Genomic DNA, 19,266 nt, shown 5'->3' on the forward strand with positions numbered 1-19,266 from the left:
AGTTTCATTTTTAAAATTCTGGCCTGGGGTGTGTGTCTCGGGCCCCAATCCTCTTCTACAGTGGGAGGTGGGCTGTGACGTGAGGAAGGAAGAGAACCGACAGGAACTCAGAGGTCGGCCTGTGTGCTGGGGTCACATACAAGGGTTTGCATGCCATCACAGCCACTCTCACCCCACCAAAGTGGTACCAAGGGAGTGGAGACCCAGCAAGCACATGGGAACTTGCCAGTTGTCACGTTACTAATAAATGATGGAGCCACTAATACATGACCCAATGGGAGTCAGATAAGTCCTCGACAAAGGCATTTCTGGTTAGTCCTAGGAGGCAGGACAGGAGAGAGCAAACACAGGACAGAAGAATATCTACTATGTACCTACTATGTACCAGGCCCTATGCTTCACATTTGTCTTATTTAAAGCCCCTGACAATGCTCACGGGTACAGTACTCTTATGCCCATTTTACAGATGAGGAAAGCAAGGTTCATGAGGTTAATGGGGGAGGCAGTGATAAGGACCTGCATCCCAGGCTCTTAAAGGATTGCCTTTTGGATTTTTTTTTTTTTAATTTATACAAGAGCCCGGGTACAGGTCAGATGCACAGGAGGGTGAAATACACTGTTGAGGGGAGCAGCGAGCAAGACAGGCGAGGTCTTCTCACCATGTGGGTTGCTCTGAGGGCAGCGGGGATCGAACCAGCACTGCAGAGGCTACGGACAGCCTCACAGTGCTGTGCTCAACCACTTGTGCCACCAGGGAAGCCCCTGCCTTTTGTGTATTTAATTTCGATTAACCCTCACCTACCTCACTTCCTCGCCTCCCTCCCCTCCCTTATGTTCCAAGAACCTTGACCAGTCAATGGAAACTACCCACTACCTTATCTGACCCTTCTGGAATCATGGGTTCATGGCCTTGAGTTACAAAGCAAAGTCATTTAAGAGCTGCTTATCTTTTTTTAAAAGGACTTTCCCAACTTCCATGCCCTTGCTCGTGCTGTTCCCTCCCCCTGGACACCAGATCTGCCATCTCTGCTTCCTAAGCCCTCTGGAATCCATGCAGCCAAGTGCTTAGATATGCACAGTGCATGCCTGGAAGCAGGCGTGAGGCCTAAGATGAGGCTGCCTCCAAAGAGTGAGCTGGGTGGTGGGGGGTGGGTGGGAAGGAAACTTGCTTCTTATTCCGTACCCTTTTATATGCTTTGAATTTCTTCAAAACCAAATCTATATCTATATATGTTATGTTATATATATAACATAACAAACTAACACATGAAACAAAAGTATTGTTTGAAAAAGTTCCCATCTCTTCTGAAGTTTTCTCCAGCTACTCCTCTAGGTAAGCCATCTGGAAAGCAAAGCTCCCACCCCCAAGACTCACTTTGTTTTTCGGTTTTTTAACGCAATCTGCTCCCTGTATCCAGTTTGCCCTCATCAGGCTATCTCACTTCCCTGAGCTGAGGGGTCACGCCTGGCTCCATCTTCGAACTGCCCCAGCACCTAGCACCTTTCCTCTTAGGTAGTAAGTGTTCCATCTAAATACTGAAGTACCAAAGCAGGAAAAAGGATTGGTGTCACCAAAATGTATGTGGACTTGTTGGTCCTGCCCTCCAGAGCACACTCTCTGTACCTTCACATACAATATTCATAAAGATCAGGGCCTCCCTGGTAGCCTAGGGATTAAGTCTCAGCACTATCATCGCTACTACCTGAATTCGATCCCATCCAAGGAGCCAACCCACATGGCACAGCAGACCTCTCCTCTTTCACCCACTGTTCCCCTCAGCAGTGTATTTCAGTAGATCCGCCTGTTGTACTCCCCACTCTGTTTTGGTGAATCCTCTCACCTCCCACACCTTTGGCCTACACAAAAATAAATAAATAAAATCTTAAAAAAGATATATTCATGAAAATCAGGATCATTGGAGGGCTTATTAAAAAAATCCCTGTTCCCACCCAGAACCATGGGAGAAGTCCAGCAATCTGTTTTTAACATGCAACCCCAAGTGACTGCAGTTTTTAAGAAAACATTCTGCAGTGGGAGTAGGAAGGGAGGCACAGGTAATATACAAATAATGAACAAGACTATTTCTGATATTAATAAATTCCATGAAGGCAAAAAAAAATTGAGAGGAACAGGGAAGGATTAATTCTTTGAGGACATGACACTTCCCTGAGTCCTGTAGATGAGAAGGGACAGCTATGCAGGGATGCGGAAAAGCATTCCCACCAGAGGGAAGAGCGAGCTGAAGTTTCTGGGGCCTGGGAGAGGATCTGCCTCCTTCCTTCCAACACTGGAAATATAGCCCTGGTAACTCACCTCCTGTTCTTTGCACTGTGAGCTGTATGCCTGGCTTCTTCCAAAATGTAGCTGCTGTGGAACCAAGCTTAGCTGAGGTTTCGCCATTTTGTATATCCTCCACCTTGATATGTTAGTCCTTGTCCTGCCGCATTCCGGAGATAGTTTCAGCAGTCACAACCCTCACTCCACTTGGTGACGAAAAAGCAGACCACCCCAGCCACCAATGAGGGCAGTCCTGTCCATAAATGGGACAGCATCTCTAACCGTCCAATCAGTTTGAAACTGTAACCGCGCGCGCCCAAAGTGCCTTTGTAGTAGCCAATGAGTAATTGCCAACTTCTTTCAAAGTTCCCGCCACTCGCGACCCTATAAGATGTCCCAGCTTCCTCTGTTCGGGGCTCTCGACCTCTGCCGTTGCATCGGTGCGTGTCGAGGGCCCGGTCTCGAGCCCGTATTAAACTCCTTTGTGCCCTTGCATCGGTTGTCTGTGTCCTTGGGGGCTGCACTGGTCGACGTGGGCACAACAGCTGCCACCCTCATTCACACAGTGTGAGAGTACAACATGATGCCAGCAGTTCTGGAAATATTGACCCCCTTCGTTCCCTAGGATGAACTCCTCTTTGAAAAATAACTCCAGGTGTGCAGAAAAAGACTGCAGGCTCAGGAATCCAATTGCAAATCCAGTTTCAGGGCAGCTCTGTGAGGCCAGGGTGGCTAGGCCAGTCCCTCAGAGTGCTACATCCTGGCTAATTAGCACTACGATTGTTTGCTGATTAATCTGCATGAGGGTAAGGTCTTTCACCTTTGCCATTCAGATGGAGTTTCCTTATTCAGCATCTAAAGCATTAGGACTGGTTGGCTGATTGTCCACACTGAAAACAGGTCTTTGCCTGACTGTGTGTTTCATGGAGAACTTGCAAATATCTCACCTCTTTTCTTCCTGAAGCCCACATGACTGAGAAGCATATATTATTGTTCCTATTTTACAGATGGGGTAACTAAGGCTCAAAGAGGAGAGTTCAGAATCAGAACTGACTGCACCCAGCCAGTGCTGGGTGCAGTCAGTTCTGATTCTGATTTTTTTTTAAAAGATTTATTGTTTATGCATACAAAAATTGTAGTACAGGCCAGAGGTGTGTGTGTTGGGGGGGGGGGAGGTGGTGAGAGAGCAGTCACCAGAGACAAAGCCAGGAACAGGCAGACTGACTGAAATATACTGCTGAGGGCAGCATCGGGTAAGAAAGGAGAGGTCTGCTGCACCATGTGGGTAGCTCCCTGCCTGGGGATCGAACTTGTGCTGCAGTGGCTGGGAATAGCTTCATAAGTTGTGTCTTAACCCCTTGCGGTACCAGGGAGACTCCCCCAGTTCTGATTCTTAAGGGGATACTTCCCCTGAGGTGATCACTGCTGGGAGACAAAATCTGTGCCCTTCTACACCTCCTGGGGGAAGTCTTTCCTGAATCTCTCTGGAGGCTTTTGTGAAACTTGATCTGGGAGTGGAATCCTTGGATGAGAGGTGTCTGGGTCAGCGGCAGTCAATTTCTCAAAATTGAGTAGCTTTTAGGTGTATGTGAGCCACTTGTGGATATTGCTGAAATGCAAGTTCTGGTTCAGCAAGTAGGACCTGAGATTTTGCATTATGACAGTTTCCTAAGCAATGTCGATACCACTGGTATGTGGACCACATTTTAAGTAGCAAGGATCTACAAGGCAAGAGGAAAAGGCAGCGTGGAGTAAGAGAGGAAGAAGGGCCTCTGGTTCCCGCCAGAGCTGGATGCACAGTCTGTGTTACAATATCATCCCTTGTGCACAGAGTTCAAGGTGGCAGCATCTGGGTCCGAGTCCTGCCCTGAGAAGCAAAGCTGTTTCTCCCAGGCTAGGCTTTCAGACTGCCACTGCTTAGAAATGCAGACAGCACAGCAATTGGTAAGTCTCCATTAAGGATAACTCCTTCCTTTGTCTCTATATGATACTGAAATGACTAGTCGTTTAAAGAGACCGTGTGAATGGAGAAATGGCAATGGAATCAAATACCTCCGAAATGAGTTCCCCACAAGGATGAGTCAACACTCGCTATTTCTGCCCCCTTTCCTGATGTTATGGCTGTCAGTGGGCTTGTCTGCGAGAGGTGTGAGCCAAGAAGGACAGCCTCTAGTTTGATCACTGTAATCAGTCTTTGTCTTTGTTCGGTGTTTTGATACTGAAGGGGAGAAGCCTTCAATTTGAGGGAGTTGTGCCAATAACAGGTCATTTCCAGGTAATACAGCTAGAAGACTGCTTTTGTTGTTACAAGAGTATTATTTAGTTGCTAAAACTGCTTTCAAACCATGCCTCGGACTATGCATTCAATTCACTCATTCATATTGTTTCGCTTGTTTCAGTCATTCATTCCCTTGCTCATTCTTTTATCCACTCACTGGTCCTCAGATTCATTTATTCATTTTTGCATTTATTGAGTGTCTTCTATATACCAGGCACTGTGCCAGGTTCTAAGGATACCAAAGTGAACCTATTTATGGCAATTCATTCTCCTCGGCCCTGTATATCCTGTAGCCTGGCAACATGCAACACCCCTCCATGGCCTCTCTAGTTTAGTGCTGTAAAACTGGACCAGCCATGTGTTATCTTTATTCTGAGAATCTGTCCTGCTTAAAGTTATCACGTGGTTTCCTATTGCCTACAAGAGAAGACCAGCCACCCTGGTAAGCTTCAAACCCGTGCACCCCTTCACCCTCACATAATGCAGTCACCATATTGAGCTGCCTGGGGGGTCCTGAATCTATCACCCTCTCCCAAACTTTTGCTCTCCCAGGTGTTGCCTCTGCCTGAAGTGAGCTGCAGTGCCCTTGTCTTCCTGGAAAGCTCTTTCTCATCCTTCTTGCCTTCCCCAGGGCTTCGTGCTTGGCTGCATAGAGTCGCTGATGCCCTGAGACACTCTTCCCCACAGTGGGTATGAATAAGGGCTCTGGGTTCAAGTCCCAACTTTCCCATCTGCTAGCTGTGTGACCTTGGAAAGATTTTACTGGAGTCCATGCAAGAAGTTTCATATCTGTTCTCCATTTGGATTTACAAAACAACTCTAAGGGAAAGGAGCAGAAGAGTTGCAAATTCCAGGCAAGTGGAATGACTTGCTCAAGGTCACAAAGCTAGGAAGAGGCCAAATTTCATCTACAACTCAGATCTTCTCACTCCTTTCCCAGGGAGAATGCTAGTCTAAGATATACACAAAGGAGAGGGTAGCTACTGGGACTCATTCATTAATATCTTTAGAGCATTTTTATGACTTTCCACTGAAGTCTAGAAGACTCTGCTCTATCCAGACAAGTAAACCACAGAGGAGAACTGAGGTTATTGTGTGATGATTCAGATTTTGGAAAACAAGTTTGTCTTGAGATATTTAAATAACTCCAAGTTACTGCCGCCCCTTGCAGGAGAGGACAACCAGGCAGTGGTATATGACTTCTGGGTGGGAGGGGAATTGAGTGGGAGGCCAGAGCCAGGCTTCCAGAAAGAAATTACCATTTTGTATTTATGACTTTGGCTCACAGGAGTGCCGCAGGGACAGGCCTGCTAATACATTAGGTAATTGCCTCAGTTCTCCACTTCATCTGCAGCATGTAGACCAGCCCAGGTGCAGAGTTGGAGGATATGATTCAGCCCAGGTCTCCAAGGTGTCCAGAGCACTCTGTGGGGACATGAGGTGCTGGAAAAGGAGAGGGAACTGGGACAGTGGGACGTGGGGGGAATCCATCTCTCAGGCATCAGGGAACAACAGGACAGTCTGTCCCTATGACCAGAGTGAAGGGAAAGAAGGGAGAGTCTCACACTGAGAACCAAGAGGCTAGAATCTGCATTCTGTCATTGACAGCTGAGCCACCTTGGGCCCTCACCTGTCTCTATCTGGGCCTCAGGTCTCCATCAGGAAAATAAAGGCGATTATAGATAAGTGTTTCTCAACTCTGGGTGGTTGCACATTAGAATTACCAAGGGAAATTTTAAATAAAAATCAAAATTAAAAACAATTAGTAAAGCCCCAAGCTCAGCTGCCAGAGCCAACAGGATTTAAGAGTCCCGGACTAATTGGTCTATGAAATCTCCCTTGGGAATGGCATTCAAGGTTCATGAAAAAAGGTGGCAAGTCAATGACCTTGAGCTCCAGGGTCACCTCTTTCCATGTTTACATTTTTGCTTTCAATAATTTGTGTTCTTGTCGTAGTACCAGTGAGGTCCTCCTTGTGAGTGAGTATTGGAGAAATCTACCATATGGCAGAAACTCAGCTTCTAGTCTATTTTTTGGTATTAGTTCTGTGGCCATGAGCAAGTTACTTTGGGATCCCAGGACCTCAACTTCCTCACCACTAGATGACAGGAAAGCAGCTTGACTGTCTGCCGGCAAGCAGGATGTTGGATCAGAGTTTGTTTTACGAAACCATCTGGTAGACACACAGCTTTCCCATCCAGGGGCTGAGATTTCAGCTGGAGAGTGAAGAATGCTTTTCCACTTCCCTTGATAAGAAGGCAAAGACTCAGGTAACTTGCCCAAGGCCATCAAGCCAAGAAGAAATGGAGCCAGAGAGACTGTAGCTTAAGTCCCAGCCATGTCACTTCCAAGCTAACTTTGACTACTGTGTCATTTTTCTGGGCCTCCATTTCCTTACCTGTAAAATGGGCATGACTATCATCCCCTTCCATAGAGTGGTCATGAGGGGGAAAAAGACAAAGCAGAAGTCCTTGTGAAGCTTGGCTTGAAGCAGACAGTTTTATTTCCTTCCTCCCTCTGCGATATCTCCATTCTCCATTTATCCCTTCCTCTCCCCATGCTTGCTCTGAAACTCTTCAAGGATAGCGACCTTGAGAGGCAACTCACTGTGCCAGACCTTAGGCAAATTGTTTTATCTCTCTGCACGCAATTTCCCCAGCTGCAAAATGGGGATCATAGTGGTATTTGCAACTGGGAGGACTGAATGGCTTCAGGTACAGAACAATAGCTGTTACTGTTCTCTACTTCCCACTGGGCCTTGGCACAGAGGCGTCTCCCTCCACCCCCAGTTGTTGTTGAGTGAGCTGAGTGAGGCCTTCTAGCACAGGAATGGTAAGCCAGCAATAAGCACATCCTCCAGGTCTTGGCCGTGCTCTCAGTCATGACAGCTCTGCTGAGCACACACAGCCCCCAGGGTTCCCAGGCAGAGAGCAGCAACCCTATATCAGGGGATTGCTTACTATCTTGAGGTGGGGAAAAAAAAAAGCTATAAATATGGAGGACTTGTCTGTGATAAGTCATGGTTAGAAACCCCAGCTATATAACTTTTTAATTCTCCACTCTAGCTTGTAAGCTCATGCAGTAAAAACAGTCACTAGTAATTTATTTTTTTCCACTCTTTTAATTTCTTAATTTTTTTTTCTTTAACCAACCGAAAAATCCTCCTAAACTCACCTTAAGCTTTTCCTTTTTTCCCGGTTAGCAGTTATAAAATGTGGATGCGAATTACAATTTAAAAGCCATCCCCTCTCCTGCCTTGCTAGAATGAAAATGTATACTTAAGGGTAATTTCTTAACTAGGTGTTGGTGAAATGGGAGTGAGTCCTGGAGCGAGCTTGCCCCACCTGCCTCCAGGTGACAGCGAGGCTGGCAAGGAGGGGAGGCGGTTCATCAGTCCAGGTGCTGGATTTCAGTCTCTTTTCTTTCACCTTGAAGCTGAGTGATCTCAGGCAAGTGATTTCCCTTTTGGGACTCAATTTCCAGGGGGAGGATTGCGCTCCCTCCTTGGATTGCTCAGTGAATCCAAAGAGATAATGCACAAAAAGTTGTTTTCAATAAAAAACATTATGAACTCGTTAGGGATTGTTGTTCCTACTGATAATGACAGCACCAGCAATTATCATGGTGATGGTGATATTGGTAATGCTATTGATGGTGATGATGACAATGATGGTGGTGGTGATAGTAATAATGTTGATACTGTTGATGGTGATGGTGATGATGGTGGTGGTGGTCATGGTGATGAAGACAATGATGGTGGTGGTGATAGTGATAATGTTGATGCTGTTGATGGTGATGGTGATGATGGTGGTGGTGGTCATGGTGATGAAGACAATGATGGTGGTGGTGATAGTGATAATGTTGATGCTCTTGATGGTGATGGTGATGATGATGGTAATGACAATAATGATGGGGGTGGTAGTAGTGAGGATGATGGTGGTGGTGATGATGGTGATGATGATGTTACCATGCGCAGAACAGAGCCCAATGGTGTATGTGATAAAATGATTTTCTTCAGAGTCTTCTATGACATGAAATGGGTGTGGTATAAAGAATTTTTCACTTAAAATCAACTTCAGATTTCAGAATGAGATCTACCCTTTAAAGGTCTCAGTCATTCATTGAGTGAGCATTGAGTGCCTACTATGTACCTGATCCTTAGGGACTTAGAGGTATAGGACGGGATGGGATCACCTAAGAGTATGTAGATAAAGGTGAGCAGTGAGCTGAGCCCTGGGCCCGGGTGTTCCAACATTCAGGAGTCAGGAAACAAACAAAATAGATGTGGTCCCTGTTTTCATGGGGCTTACAGTCTAGAAGATGGTAGGTGAGGTGGTGGAGGCAGATGGTAAGCATATAAACAAATTACAATTTTAGATGTTCATAAAGACTCTGGAGAGGAATATAGAATATAAAGCAATAGAAAGAAGTATCAGTAAGACATCTTTAGCTGTGTGGTCAGACAGGCCTGTCTGAAGAGAGTGACATTTGAACTGAAACCTAAATGATGGAGGAATGCTACTAGAAGATCTAGGAGCAGATTTCCCGGTAAAAGGGGCCCAATGTAAAAGCTCTGAGAGGAGAATGTCCAAGAGATGAAAAGAAGCCCTTGTGAGTCTTGAGCAGAGAAGAAGGAAGAGGGAGAGCGTGGCATGGGTTGACATATGAGAGGGAGGTACAGGCAAATTATGGCGAGCATTGTAGAATGGGTTGAATTTGGAGTACCATGAGTTAATAAACTCTAAGAATGTCTGGCTTCAGATGTGGGATAAGAGTGAATAAGAATGGAGCAGGTGGACAAGTTAGGATGCACATGCAATATTTGGGAAAAGAGATGCTAGTGGACTGGAGTTCAGCGGTGGAGGTGGTGAGAGTAGATCAATTTGGAGTATGCTGGAGGTGTCCAGTGAAACTTGACATTGGGTTGGATGGGAATGCAATAAAAAGATTCAAAAATAACTCCCAGGATGCAGGCCTGAGCTACTGGGCTGATGCTTGTAGTATATAGAGAATGAGGGTAGTTAGTGTCATACACAGAGAAGGGAGAAAGTGGACTTGGGGAGGTGCAAGGTGTGTGTGTGTGTGTGGGTAGGGTGAGTAAGTCTCTTTTCTTTCACCTTGAAGCTGAGTGATCTCAGGCAAGTGATTTCTCTTTTGGGACTCAATTTCCAGGGGAAGGATTGCTCTCCCTCCCTGGATTGCTCAGTGAATCCAAAGAGATAATGCACAAAAAGTTGTTTTCAATAAAAAAACGCTATGAACTTGTCAGGGATTATTGTTCCTATTGATAATGACAGCACCAGCAATTATCATGGTGATGGTGATATTGGCAGTGCTGTTAATGGTGATGATAATGATGGTGGTGGTGGTCATGGTGATGAAGACAATGATGGTGGTGGTGATAGTGATAATGTTGATGCTGTTGATGGTGATGATGGTGGTGGTGGTCATGGTGATGAAGACAATGATGGTGGTGGTGATAGTGATAATGGCTTTTTTTTTTCCTCCAGATAAAATATTATAGGTTTATTTAAAACTTAATTCTCACCTTGAGTATGCAAAAAATACAAACTCCACAAAATGTTCACTTTTTTACTTTGTAGTTTACAAATATACAAAATAGAAGTTTGCTTAAATTTATATTACATATTTATTAAGGTAAGGAACTATATAGAAAAAAAAAACATTTGTTCTGCTTAAGGCATACTTGGGATAAACCATTGTACAGATTATTGCACGTTTGAAACCACAGCGCATAACAGACTGTCTGCATAAAATCGTTAAAGAAGTAAACCAGGTGTATTTACCTGACTTAGGCCATAAATGTAGATCGGAAGACAAAAATAGATTTTCCTTGTCAAAGTATGCAGCAGTTTGAGAACTTTGGCTTCCTTGTTTGGTACCTTTAGAACCAAGACTCAGCAAGCACCATCGTTTAGGTTATTAAAACACATTTCTGTACCTGAATTTTCTTTCTTTTCTTCTAATATAATAATGGCTTTTAGAAGGCAAAGAGAATATAAGATGATCCTTACACTTATATTGCATCGAAACACAATTCAAGGGAATTCTGGTCTTCCCTCCCCCCCAACTCACCGATCTATTTTATACCCTGATATTCACAACTTCCAATCACCCCCTTGGCGTTTTGTAAGTCCAGGAATATTCAAGTTGGAATTCGAATTGGAATGATAGAAGACCCAGTCACAGACCCCATCCGTTTTTGTTCTCTGATTTGTCTTTCGGTTTCTTCATGTCTCCTGATTATCCATTCACAAGCTGACTCGCTGGGAACTTGACCATGACTGCAGTGCTTTCCGGCTGGGTTCCTCCCCTCTCCGGGAAGACAGTGTGAAAAGTTAAAAATACTGAATTCTCTTCTGGCAGTGTGGGTCCTATCCACTGTGTGGGATTTAAAAGTGCCTCTGCATGTGTAAGGCGAGGTGGTCTGACCTGGAGAACGCCCGGTCGCACTTCTGGCACTGGAAGGGGCGGTGCCCAGTGTGTTTGCGGTAGTGCCTGGTCAGTTCATCCGAGTGGGCAAACTTCCACCCACAGCCGTCCCAGTCACAGTGGTAAGGCTTCTCACCTGTGTGGGTTTGCAGGTGTGCCTTGAGATGAGAACTCTTGGTGTAGGTTTTGCCGCAGCTGGCATAATCACAAGTGTGAGTGGCCGTCCTTTTCCAGGGCCACGACCTTCTCCCCCTCTTTGGCTTGGGCTCCTCTGGCATGCAGGAACCAGGTGCCATGAGCTCTTGGTAATGGAACATTGGCACCTGTGGCTGCATCTGGTCGGGCAGGAAAGATGGGTAGTTGGGCCCGGGGTGGGGATGGAAGCCCCGGGGAAGTGGCAGGGCAGGATGACAGTCCCTGCTGCTCAGCAGTTCCTTGGCACCCAGGGTCGGGGTAGTCCTGCTGGGGAGCTGCCGCCCCAGGGGAAAGTCATGTGTCGGCGGCCGGTGGCCATTGCTGAGAGGGGGTCCAGTGCCCAAGTGGGCCTCTAGGGGCCAGCCGATGGTGCACGAGGAGACTGCCTCCTGCTTGATCTTGGTGCACATACGCGGCGGCCCGCGGCTGTAGGGCGCCACCACCGCCGGGTGGCTGCCATCCGGGCTGCCTTTGCTAACACTGATGACCAACGGGCTGCCGTACTCGCTGCCAGGGGCACTCAGGGACGACTTCAACACAAACTTGCCCATAAGCCCGCCACCTGGCGGCTGCGGCTGCTGCAGAGCAATGTACACTGGGTCCAATTCGGGCCGTAGGAGCTCAGCCACGGAACCGCCCGACGGGCTCACGTCGTTGATGTCCGCCAGGTTGAAGGGAGCTGTGGGAGGGGGCGCCGATTCCCGGCCATACTGGAGGCCGCTGCCAGCGGTGCCGGGTGCCACGCCCGGGTCGCCCCCGGCCCGGATCGGATAACTGAAGCTGCAGGTGGAGGGCGCACCGGCTGGACCGCTGCTCAACGGGGAGGGCGCGGACGAGGCTGATGCCGAGGAGGACACGGTGGCGGCCACGGGTTCCTGATGGGTCAGCGAGTTGGAAAGGATAAAGTACAGGTGCAGGAGTTCGTTGAGCTCCTCCGTCTCCCTCCGAGGCAGGAGAGCCGGGTTGCTGCCACTGCAAGCCGCGCCAGCGCCGCCACTCTCCAGATCCGTGGCCACGGTCGCCGCCGGCCAGGTGGTAGGCGCGGCCGGGAAGCACCGGGGGAAGTCGCTTCACGTGCGAGAGCTCTTCCCGCCAGCGGTTATTCGGGGCACCTGCTGGACGCAGTGTCTTCTCCCTTCCCGCCGGGCCGGACGCGACCGTGGAGAAGCACCGGAGCAGCGCGTCGCCGACGGCCAGGTCAGACTCGCCAGGTGGCTGCCTCCTTAATGTGGGGGCCCAGAAGGTCCTCGGGAGTCCGAAGCAGTAGGGGTACCCGAACCCCAAGGTCAACGAAGAGAAGGAAAAAACTTAGAAACGAAGCCGAAACCAAAAACGCCCAAATTTTGCCCAAGGTTCTTCTTTGGATTAAATATAAATGGATGATGCCGTTTAAAAAAGTTCCTTTGTATACAAAAGTTCTCAGAAAAGTTGTAAACTCGTAAAAACACACAAACCGTAAGGCGAGCGAGGAGGTCCGACGGCCGGGCTGCGCGCTCTTCAACTCGGCAGTGTCCCCCGCCGCTGTCGTGGGCGCTGGGGCTGTGGCCGGGGCGGCGGGGGGCGGGCGGGCGGCGCCACCAGGTGAGCCTGGCCGGGCTGGCGCTGATCTGCGTGCTGGGCGGCGGCGCGGGGTGCGGAGTCCGGGGGGCTGCGCCGGGCGCGCGCGGCCATGGGCGCTGGCCACGGGCGGGTGGGTGGGTGGGGGGCCGGAGGGGCGGGGAGGGGCACTTGGCGGCTCCTGGTGCCGCCACCGCCCGCCACGGCCCCTGCTCCCCGCGCACCCGCAGCCGCCCTAGCTCTCTCGGGCTGGGGAGCTCGATAGTGATAATGTTGATGCTGGTGATGGTGATGGTGATGGTAACGACAATAATGATGGGGGTGGTAGTGGTGAGGATGGACTCAACATTTTGGACCATGTTGGGATTGAAATGACTGAATGGCTCTCTATTAGACAGATAAACCAGCAGTAGGCAGGCAGAGCCAGGCTCTTGGGGAGAGGTCAGGACAGGAAAAAGGCATCTCGGAGTCATCAGTGCTGGCTGTAGAGGCATAGAACAGAACTGGGATCACCTAAGAGTATGCAGGTAAAGATGAGCAGTGAGCTGAGCCCTGGGCCCGGGGATGCCAGCATTCAGGAGTCAGGAAACAAAGGAGCTGGCGAAGGAGGGTAAGAGAGATCAGCCAGGGAGGTAGGAGGGAAACGAGAGAGGGCTAACATAGAAACCTAGGGGAGAGGGGCCCTGGGGAGAGTGTGGGCAGCTCTGAACAACAATGAGCTGCCAACCAAGGGTGGCCCTCCCCCACCCCCAGTTTGGACATGGGAGACTGTGTAGTGTAGAGGGTTTGGAACCACAGGTTCCAGATGCGCTTGAACCAGGTCCTGAAGCTGCCTCTTCTTAGCTTTCTGACCTTGGGCAAGCACTGGCCTTGATCCTTGGTGTCTTCCCTGCATGGCACTGTTGTGTGGTTTAAATGCGATTAAGGTCCATCAAGTGCTTAGTGCTAGATGTGGCATATAGTTGACACTCAGTAACCAGACGCTAGCTGTATTCTTCCTGAAACTGCCGGGGAGGGTAGAATTGCTGGCGGTCAGGGTGCTGCTGCAAGGGGGCCCGGATGATAGAGGGAAGGTTTGGGGCAATCCGGCCTGCATTCAGGGATGGAAAGGAACTTGTCTTTAAGGCTCAGACAGGACTGTAAGGAGTAACAGGTGGAAGCAGAATGGGTAGAAGGTCCTGGCCAACTGGAGCACACACCCCACCTAGAGGCATCTTCCTTACATTTATAGAGTTACAGGACCCCCTGGGCCAAAATGAACCATTCAGCAGACCTGGTGCTGCCCACAGGGGTTGGAGATGCTGATGAGGTTCCAGTTGGGCCAGAGAATTTCAAACAGGGTATCTGGATTGACAGGCCAAGATTTGCATTTCAGAAAGGCTTTTCTAGCAGAAATGCAGAGAGGCTGGGAGCGGGGTGTAGGGCTAGTCCCCACGGGGAGAAGAGCCAGGAAACTCTTCACACAGGTGAGAGGGGCCTGGGATGAGGAAATGGGCTCATCATAGCATAATTAGCTCCATAATCAGTATGCAGGCTTATTTCAAAATGTAAAGATGATTATCCGATTAAAGGTTTGTTGTGGTGGTGGTGTTTTTTTTTTTTCCTTTTAATGGAAATGACTTGCCAACGTAGGTGTTTGAGTGGAGAGAGAGGTAAGGTATTGATTTTTAACCAATTCATTTAGCAATTAATTCATTTATTGATTCAAAAAATCAACCACTCTGGACAGTAAAGGTTGTAAATGAAATCAGCGTCTGGTTAGAATGGAAGCTAAGTACAGGCACACTGGAGGCTGCCTCATGAGGCTGGAGAGAGGGTTTGTGGGAGGGGTCTGGCCTGGACCTCAAAGCCTGCTGGGACCGCAGAGTAAGTGGGTTCAGATCCGAAACTCTCCCCTCTTCTCTCTCAAAAGAATTTACAAGTGGTGGAACTTCAGGCAATGAAGTAAAATAAGCTGACATCTCCCCCCCCCAAAACATAGAAAATATTTCTGGTCCAAATATAGAAAATATTTCTCCCACTGTTCCCAAAGTTTTCAAATACACAGACAAATGGGAGAGAGAGAGGGAGGATCCAGAAGCAATGAAGGCCTTAAAAAACAGGGTAGAAAGCTCACAGTTGCCATCCTGGGGGCTCCAGGTCAGGAGACTGGTGTGTATGGGGGGTGGGGTTGGGGAAAGTAGGGCTGGCTATCACCTAGGAGGGACCCCAAGATGGGACCCCTGCATAAAGGACTTTTAAAGAACTATCCTCCCATCCAGAAGCACAAGGAAACTAGGAGTCCACTGGTTGGGGGCGGGGGAGGCTCCTACACAAGACTATGTATGCCTTGTAGAGTTAGGGGTCTGAGTGTCTACTTCATACATGGTGTGAGAATCTCAAGGTTGCCCTTAGGAGAAGCAAGTTATCAGAATAGTTCTCTCAGGACCTACTCACCATGTAAGGCACGTGGGCTCCTGCAAAAAAAAAAATAAATAAATATGCCTGACGCCTCGCACCTGTTCATATGTTCCCAAGAATAGTGCTCAGCTGGACCTGTCTCTCCCAGCCTCCTCCTCTGTCAAGGTGCTGAGAGGTATCTCACAGTGTGAGCATGAGGAAGTGTGGGATATTGGAAAAAGCAACGATGTTGGAAGTGACAAGACCAAAGTTTGAATCTTGGTTCTGCCATTTAATTGGTATAGCCTAAGTCAAGCTACCTAAATTTTCTGAGTCTCAGTTTCTGCAAAAATAGGATTGCTGACACCTACCAACCCTTAACTTGGTGGTTGGGAAGTAAGGGCAGTCATTTCAGTAAAAGTGCTTGCATTGGTGCTAGATGCTCTGTAGATACATTGGTTTCCTTTAAACATTGCTCTTTAAAAAATTCCCATCCTCCAAAGAGCCTTCCCAGTAAACCCCAGCTGGCTCTGATGTTTCTTTATCTAGTGGACCATCTGTGTTCTGTTACTTTGCACTAAATTGCTTGTTGTTGTAGGATTAATTTTTAAGCTTCTGTTCCTTGTTTTTCCCTTTAACTATGTGTTCCTTGTCTCTCCTTACTTATTTCCCACTGATCCTCAACTCTCCAGTAATAGACTGAGGAATCAAAGGATGGATGAGTAGATAGATGATGGGTGAATAGTTGGATGTATGAATGGATGAGTGGATATGTGATTGGATGGATGGATGGATGCACAGAAAGATGGATAGTGGCTGGATGATGGATGGATTGATGCATGGTTGGATGGATGATGGACGATGCATGGATGGATGATGGATGATGCATGGATGGATGGTAGATGCATGGATGGATAGATGGTGGATGAATGGATGCATTGATGGACAGTTGAATTGTTGAATGAGTGGATAGATGCTTGGATAAATAAATGGATGAGTGAATGGTTGGATGGTTGGGTATCGGTTAGAATTTGTTGGTCAGCAACAGAAGTTCGCCCTGGCCAAATTAAGCAGAAGGGATCATATTAGAAAAATATCAGGAAGCTCACAGAATCAATCATTCTGACAAGACTTTGTTTAATTAAACAATCACTGAATGAGGATTTCCTATACTAAATATGGTACCAGACTAGAACCTAGTTGGAGAGTTGGGACACACACAAGCACATATGCATGCATGTACACATGATCACACACAGAAATGCTGGAAAACCAGGCTGAGAATAGGTAGGAACTGAGGAACTCCATGAATATAAGGCAGAATAATCACCTCTCAGCAAACTCCTGGAATGAATGACCGGGGATTTTTCATCCCCAGGCCTAACTGCACCCAAGTCAAAATCCTGGGAGAGCTGATGTAAGTTGGGTCTCATGCCACTCAATGCATAAGCCCTCTAAGTGCACAGCAAGGCATGGGTAGTTTCCCAAAGGGAAATGAAGGCACTGTAGCCAAAAGAAGAGAGAATGACTGCTGGGTGCTCAGTGCCCCACTACCATCCCCCAACAGAACCATGGTTGAGTCCTTAGTCCCTCGAGGCAGCACAGGTGACTTTGTGCCCCTCATTCCCTCCAGCCACTACTCACCCCTCATGCTTCCCCCTCTAGATCTGCCTCTGCCTACCCCCCACTCCCTGGTCCCTCACGTCTGGGCATCCTCCACAATCATTTCCTACCTCCTTTAGAAACCTTTGCAGCTTCCCAAGCCCACGCTGATTGCTCCTTTCCATGAACTCCAATTACCTTGCCATCAGCAAGCACTGGAATCATCCCTAAACTTGTGTGCCACTTTACCTTCAGGGCCCGGGCTCTATTCTAAGTTTCCTAAAAACAGAAACCATGTCAAACTATGTACCTCATGGTGCTGGCACAGCCAGAGCCAGTGACCAATGACTGCCTGCTAATCAATTATCAGTTATTAGAAATAATTTCAGCCAAACACCCTTTGAGAGCTGGGGCCCCAAGAACTGACTTACTCAAATTACATAACTAGCTCTGGATCAAGGCTCTTATAATTTCCAGTACAAACCATCACTCCTTACTGTCTTGGGGTGTATGTATTTGTGTGTGTGTGTGTGTGCATGCGTGTGTACACACAAGCAAAATTGTATGTGTGCATGCCAGCTCCCTATGTAGCTTCTAGCCTGATACATTATTTGGTGTGCTAAATCCTCTGTCAGTGGTTGTTTAATTAATCAAAGACCTGCCAGAACTGCACCAACATGTTCTTTTTCTTGTTCCTGCTCCATCTTTGCCTAAGTTTCTGCCCACCATAAGATCCTTTGCCAGTGATCAACCCAGAAATGTTGATTGATTACCCCTAAAACGTCATTTCTTTTGAGAGTCAATGAATTTTTAAAATTGGATGATTTGTCGCATCCAGGACAGAATCAACTGAATCCTGTGTCGTGAAAATCACTCTGAGCACGTGCCTTTGTCAGCCACCCCACCTCACTCTGCTGTTCTGTGCCACTTGAAAAATTAGTTGGTGTACTGGAAATAAAGTCACAGGGAGCGAACATTTTGACAAGGTAATGGTCCCCTGCCTTTCTTGACATTTGCGAAGGAGTCGGAGTCCATTATAATGTCACAATGGTGCACACCATTGACATCTCATTGAATAATTAAAAGGCGGTTTAATCATAGCGATCATCCACTTAGTGTCTGGGTCTAGATGTCGGGGAAGCATGTGGAAGGAGGCAGCCATGGATATGCAGACAGGGAACAGATGTGGGTCAGAAGCCATCCACCGGGCAGCAACTTGTGCTACCCGTGTGTGCTGCAGCTTGGGGTGGGAAGGGGAGGCAACCCCTGACCCCTGAGTGCCCCCCACCAAAAAAAAAAAAAAAGGATTCTTACTTTCTTTCTTTTTGCTTCTTTGAATTAGGTGCAAGAGCAGGCTTTCTTTTCAAGTGAAAAACTGAGAGTTTGCTGATCTTCATGAATCACAAGTGGTTCGTGCTAAAAGGGAACTTAGTTTTCATTCCTTCATAAGGCAGGTGTGTATGGAGCACCTGCTCTGAATCCAGCCTTGCTCTCAGTGCGGTGAGTGCAGGGCAGACAAGGACAGACCAGGTTCCTGCTCCCCTGGGCTTATGTTCTGGATGGGAGGGGCATAAAAACACATGTGTTGTGTTCAGTCCTGGAACAGGGACACGGCCAGGGTAGATCTGTTGAGAGTGGCCTTGTGTCTGAGGCTTAAGTGGCAAGAAGCCAAACTATGATGTTCCTGAAAAGCACGCCGGGCAGAGAGCAGTTGGTAAAAAGGCTCAGGTGGGAAGGAACTGGGCGGGTCCAAGGGCCAGCAAGAGAACCATGTGGCCACAGGGCAGGAGGTGAGGGAAGGGGGGGGGTGCCAGGTGGGCCCCCCAGGCTTCTCATTGGGACTTTGGATTTCAGTCTCTGAGTAATGGGAAACATGGTGAGGTGAAGCAGAGGATTGACAGACTTTAAACACAGAGAGCTCCTATGAGAGAGAACACACACCTTTGTTCTCCCAGTTCTGCGCCCCTCTTCCATGTCTAACTTGGTGCTAGGTGCTGGGAAGGACCGCGGAGAGTACCTGTACCTGCCTCCAAGGGCTCACTTCAGGGAGGGTGACTAAGGGATGAACAGACAGTGACCACCTGGTACAAAACCTCCTGCAGGGCCTCCCTGGTGGCACAGGCGGTTGAGCCCCGCGCTGTGAAGCTGTCTGCAGCCTCTGCAGCGCGGGTTCAATCCTGGCCAGCAGGTGAGTCCCACATGGCGAAGCAGACCTCCCCTGTCTCGCCCGCTGCTCCCCTCAGCAGTGTATTTCGTCAGTCTGCCAGTTCTGCTCCCCGCTCTGTCTCTGGTGAATCCTCTCACCCTCCCGCGCATCTGGCCTGTACCCCGGTTCTTGTGTAAATAAATCAATCTTTAAAAAACAAACCAAAAAAACAACTTAAAAACCTCCTGCGGCAAAAGTAAGCCCAGGACTGTGGGTGGAGACACCGACTCCAGGAAGGTTTTCTAGAAGAGGTGGACCACATGCTACATCTCTAGGTATGTATAGGGATTGGTCAGGAAGAAAAGCTTGCAGGCAATA

General features: G+C 48.2%; 2 protein-coding genes across 2 annotated transcripts in view; one reads left to right on the top strand and one right to left on the bottom strand.

Annotated features, from left to right (window-relative positions):
- The window catches only part of LOC119232511 (acid-sensing ion channel 2-like), a 254,924-nt gene that overhangs the window by 13,139 nt on the left and 222,519 nt on the right, over window positions 1–19,266 (top strand). The window lies entirely within an intron of this gene.
- LOC119232930 (Krueppel-like factor 4) lies at window positions 10,850–13,120 on the bottom strand. Its single transcript, XM_037495314.2, is given in 3 exon segments — window positions 10,850–12,229; window positions 12,231–12,511; window positions 12,655–13,120. Coding segments are annotated over 3 exon segments (2,007 nt in total). The 3' UTR covers window positions 10,850–10,969.

This window comes from Talpa occidentalis, unplaced genomic scaffold (assembly GCF_014898055.3).
Source record: "Talpa occidentalis isolate TD23 unplaced genomic scaffold, MPIMG_talOcc4v2.1 talOcc4.7, whole genome shotgun sequence".
Classification (NCBI taxonomy): Eukaryota; Metazoa; Chordata; class Mammalia; order Eulipotyphla; family Talpidae; genus Talpa; species Talpa occidentalis.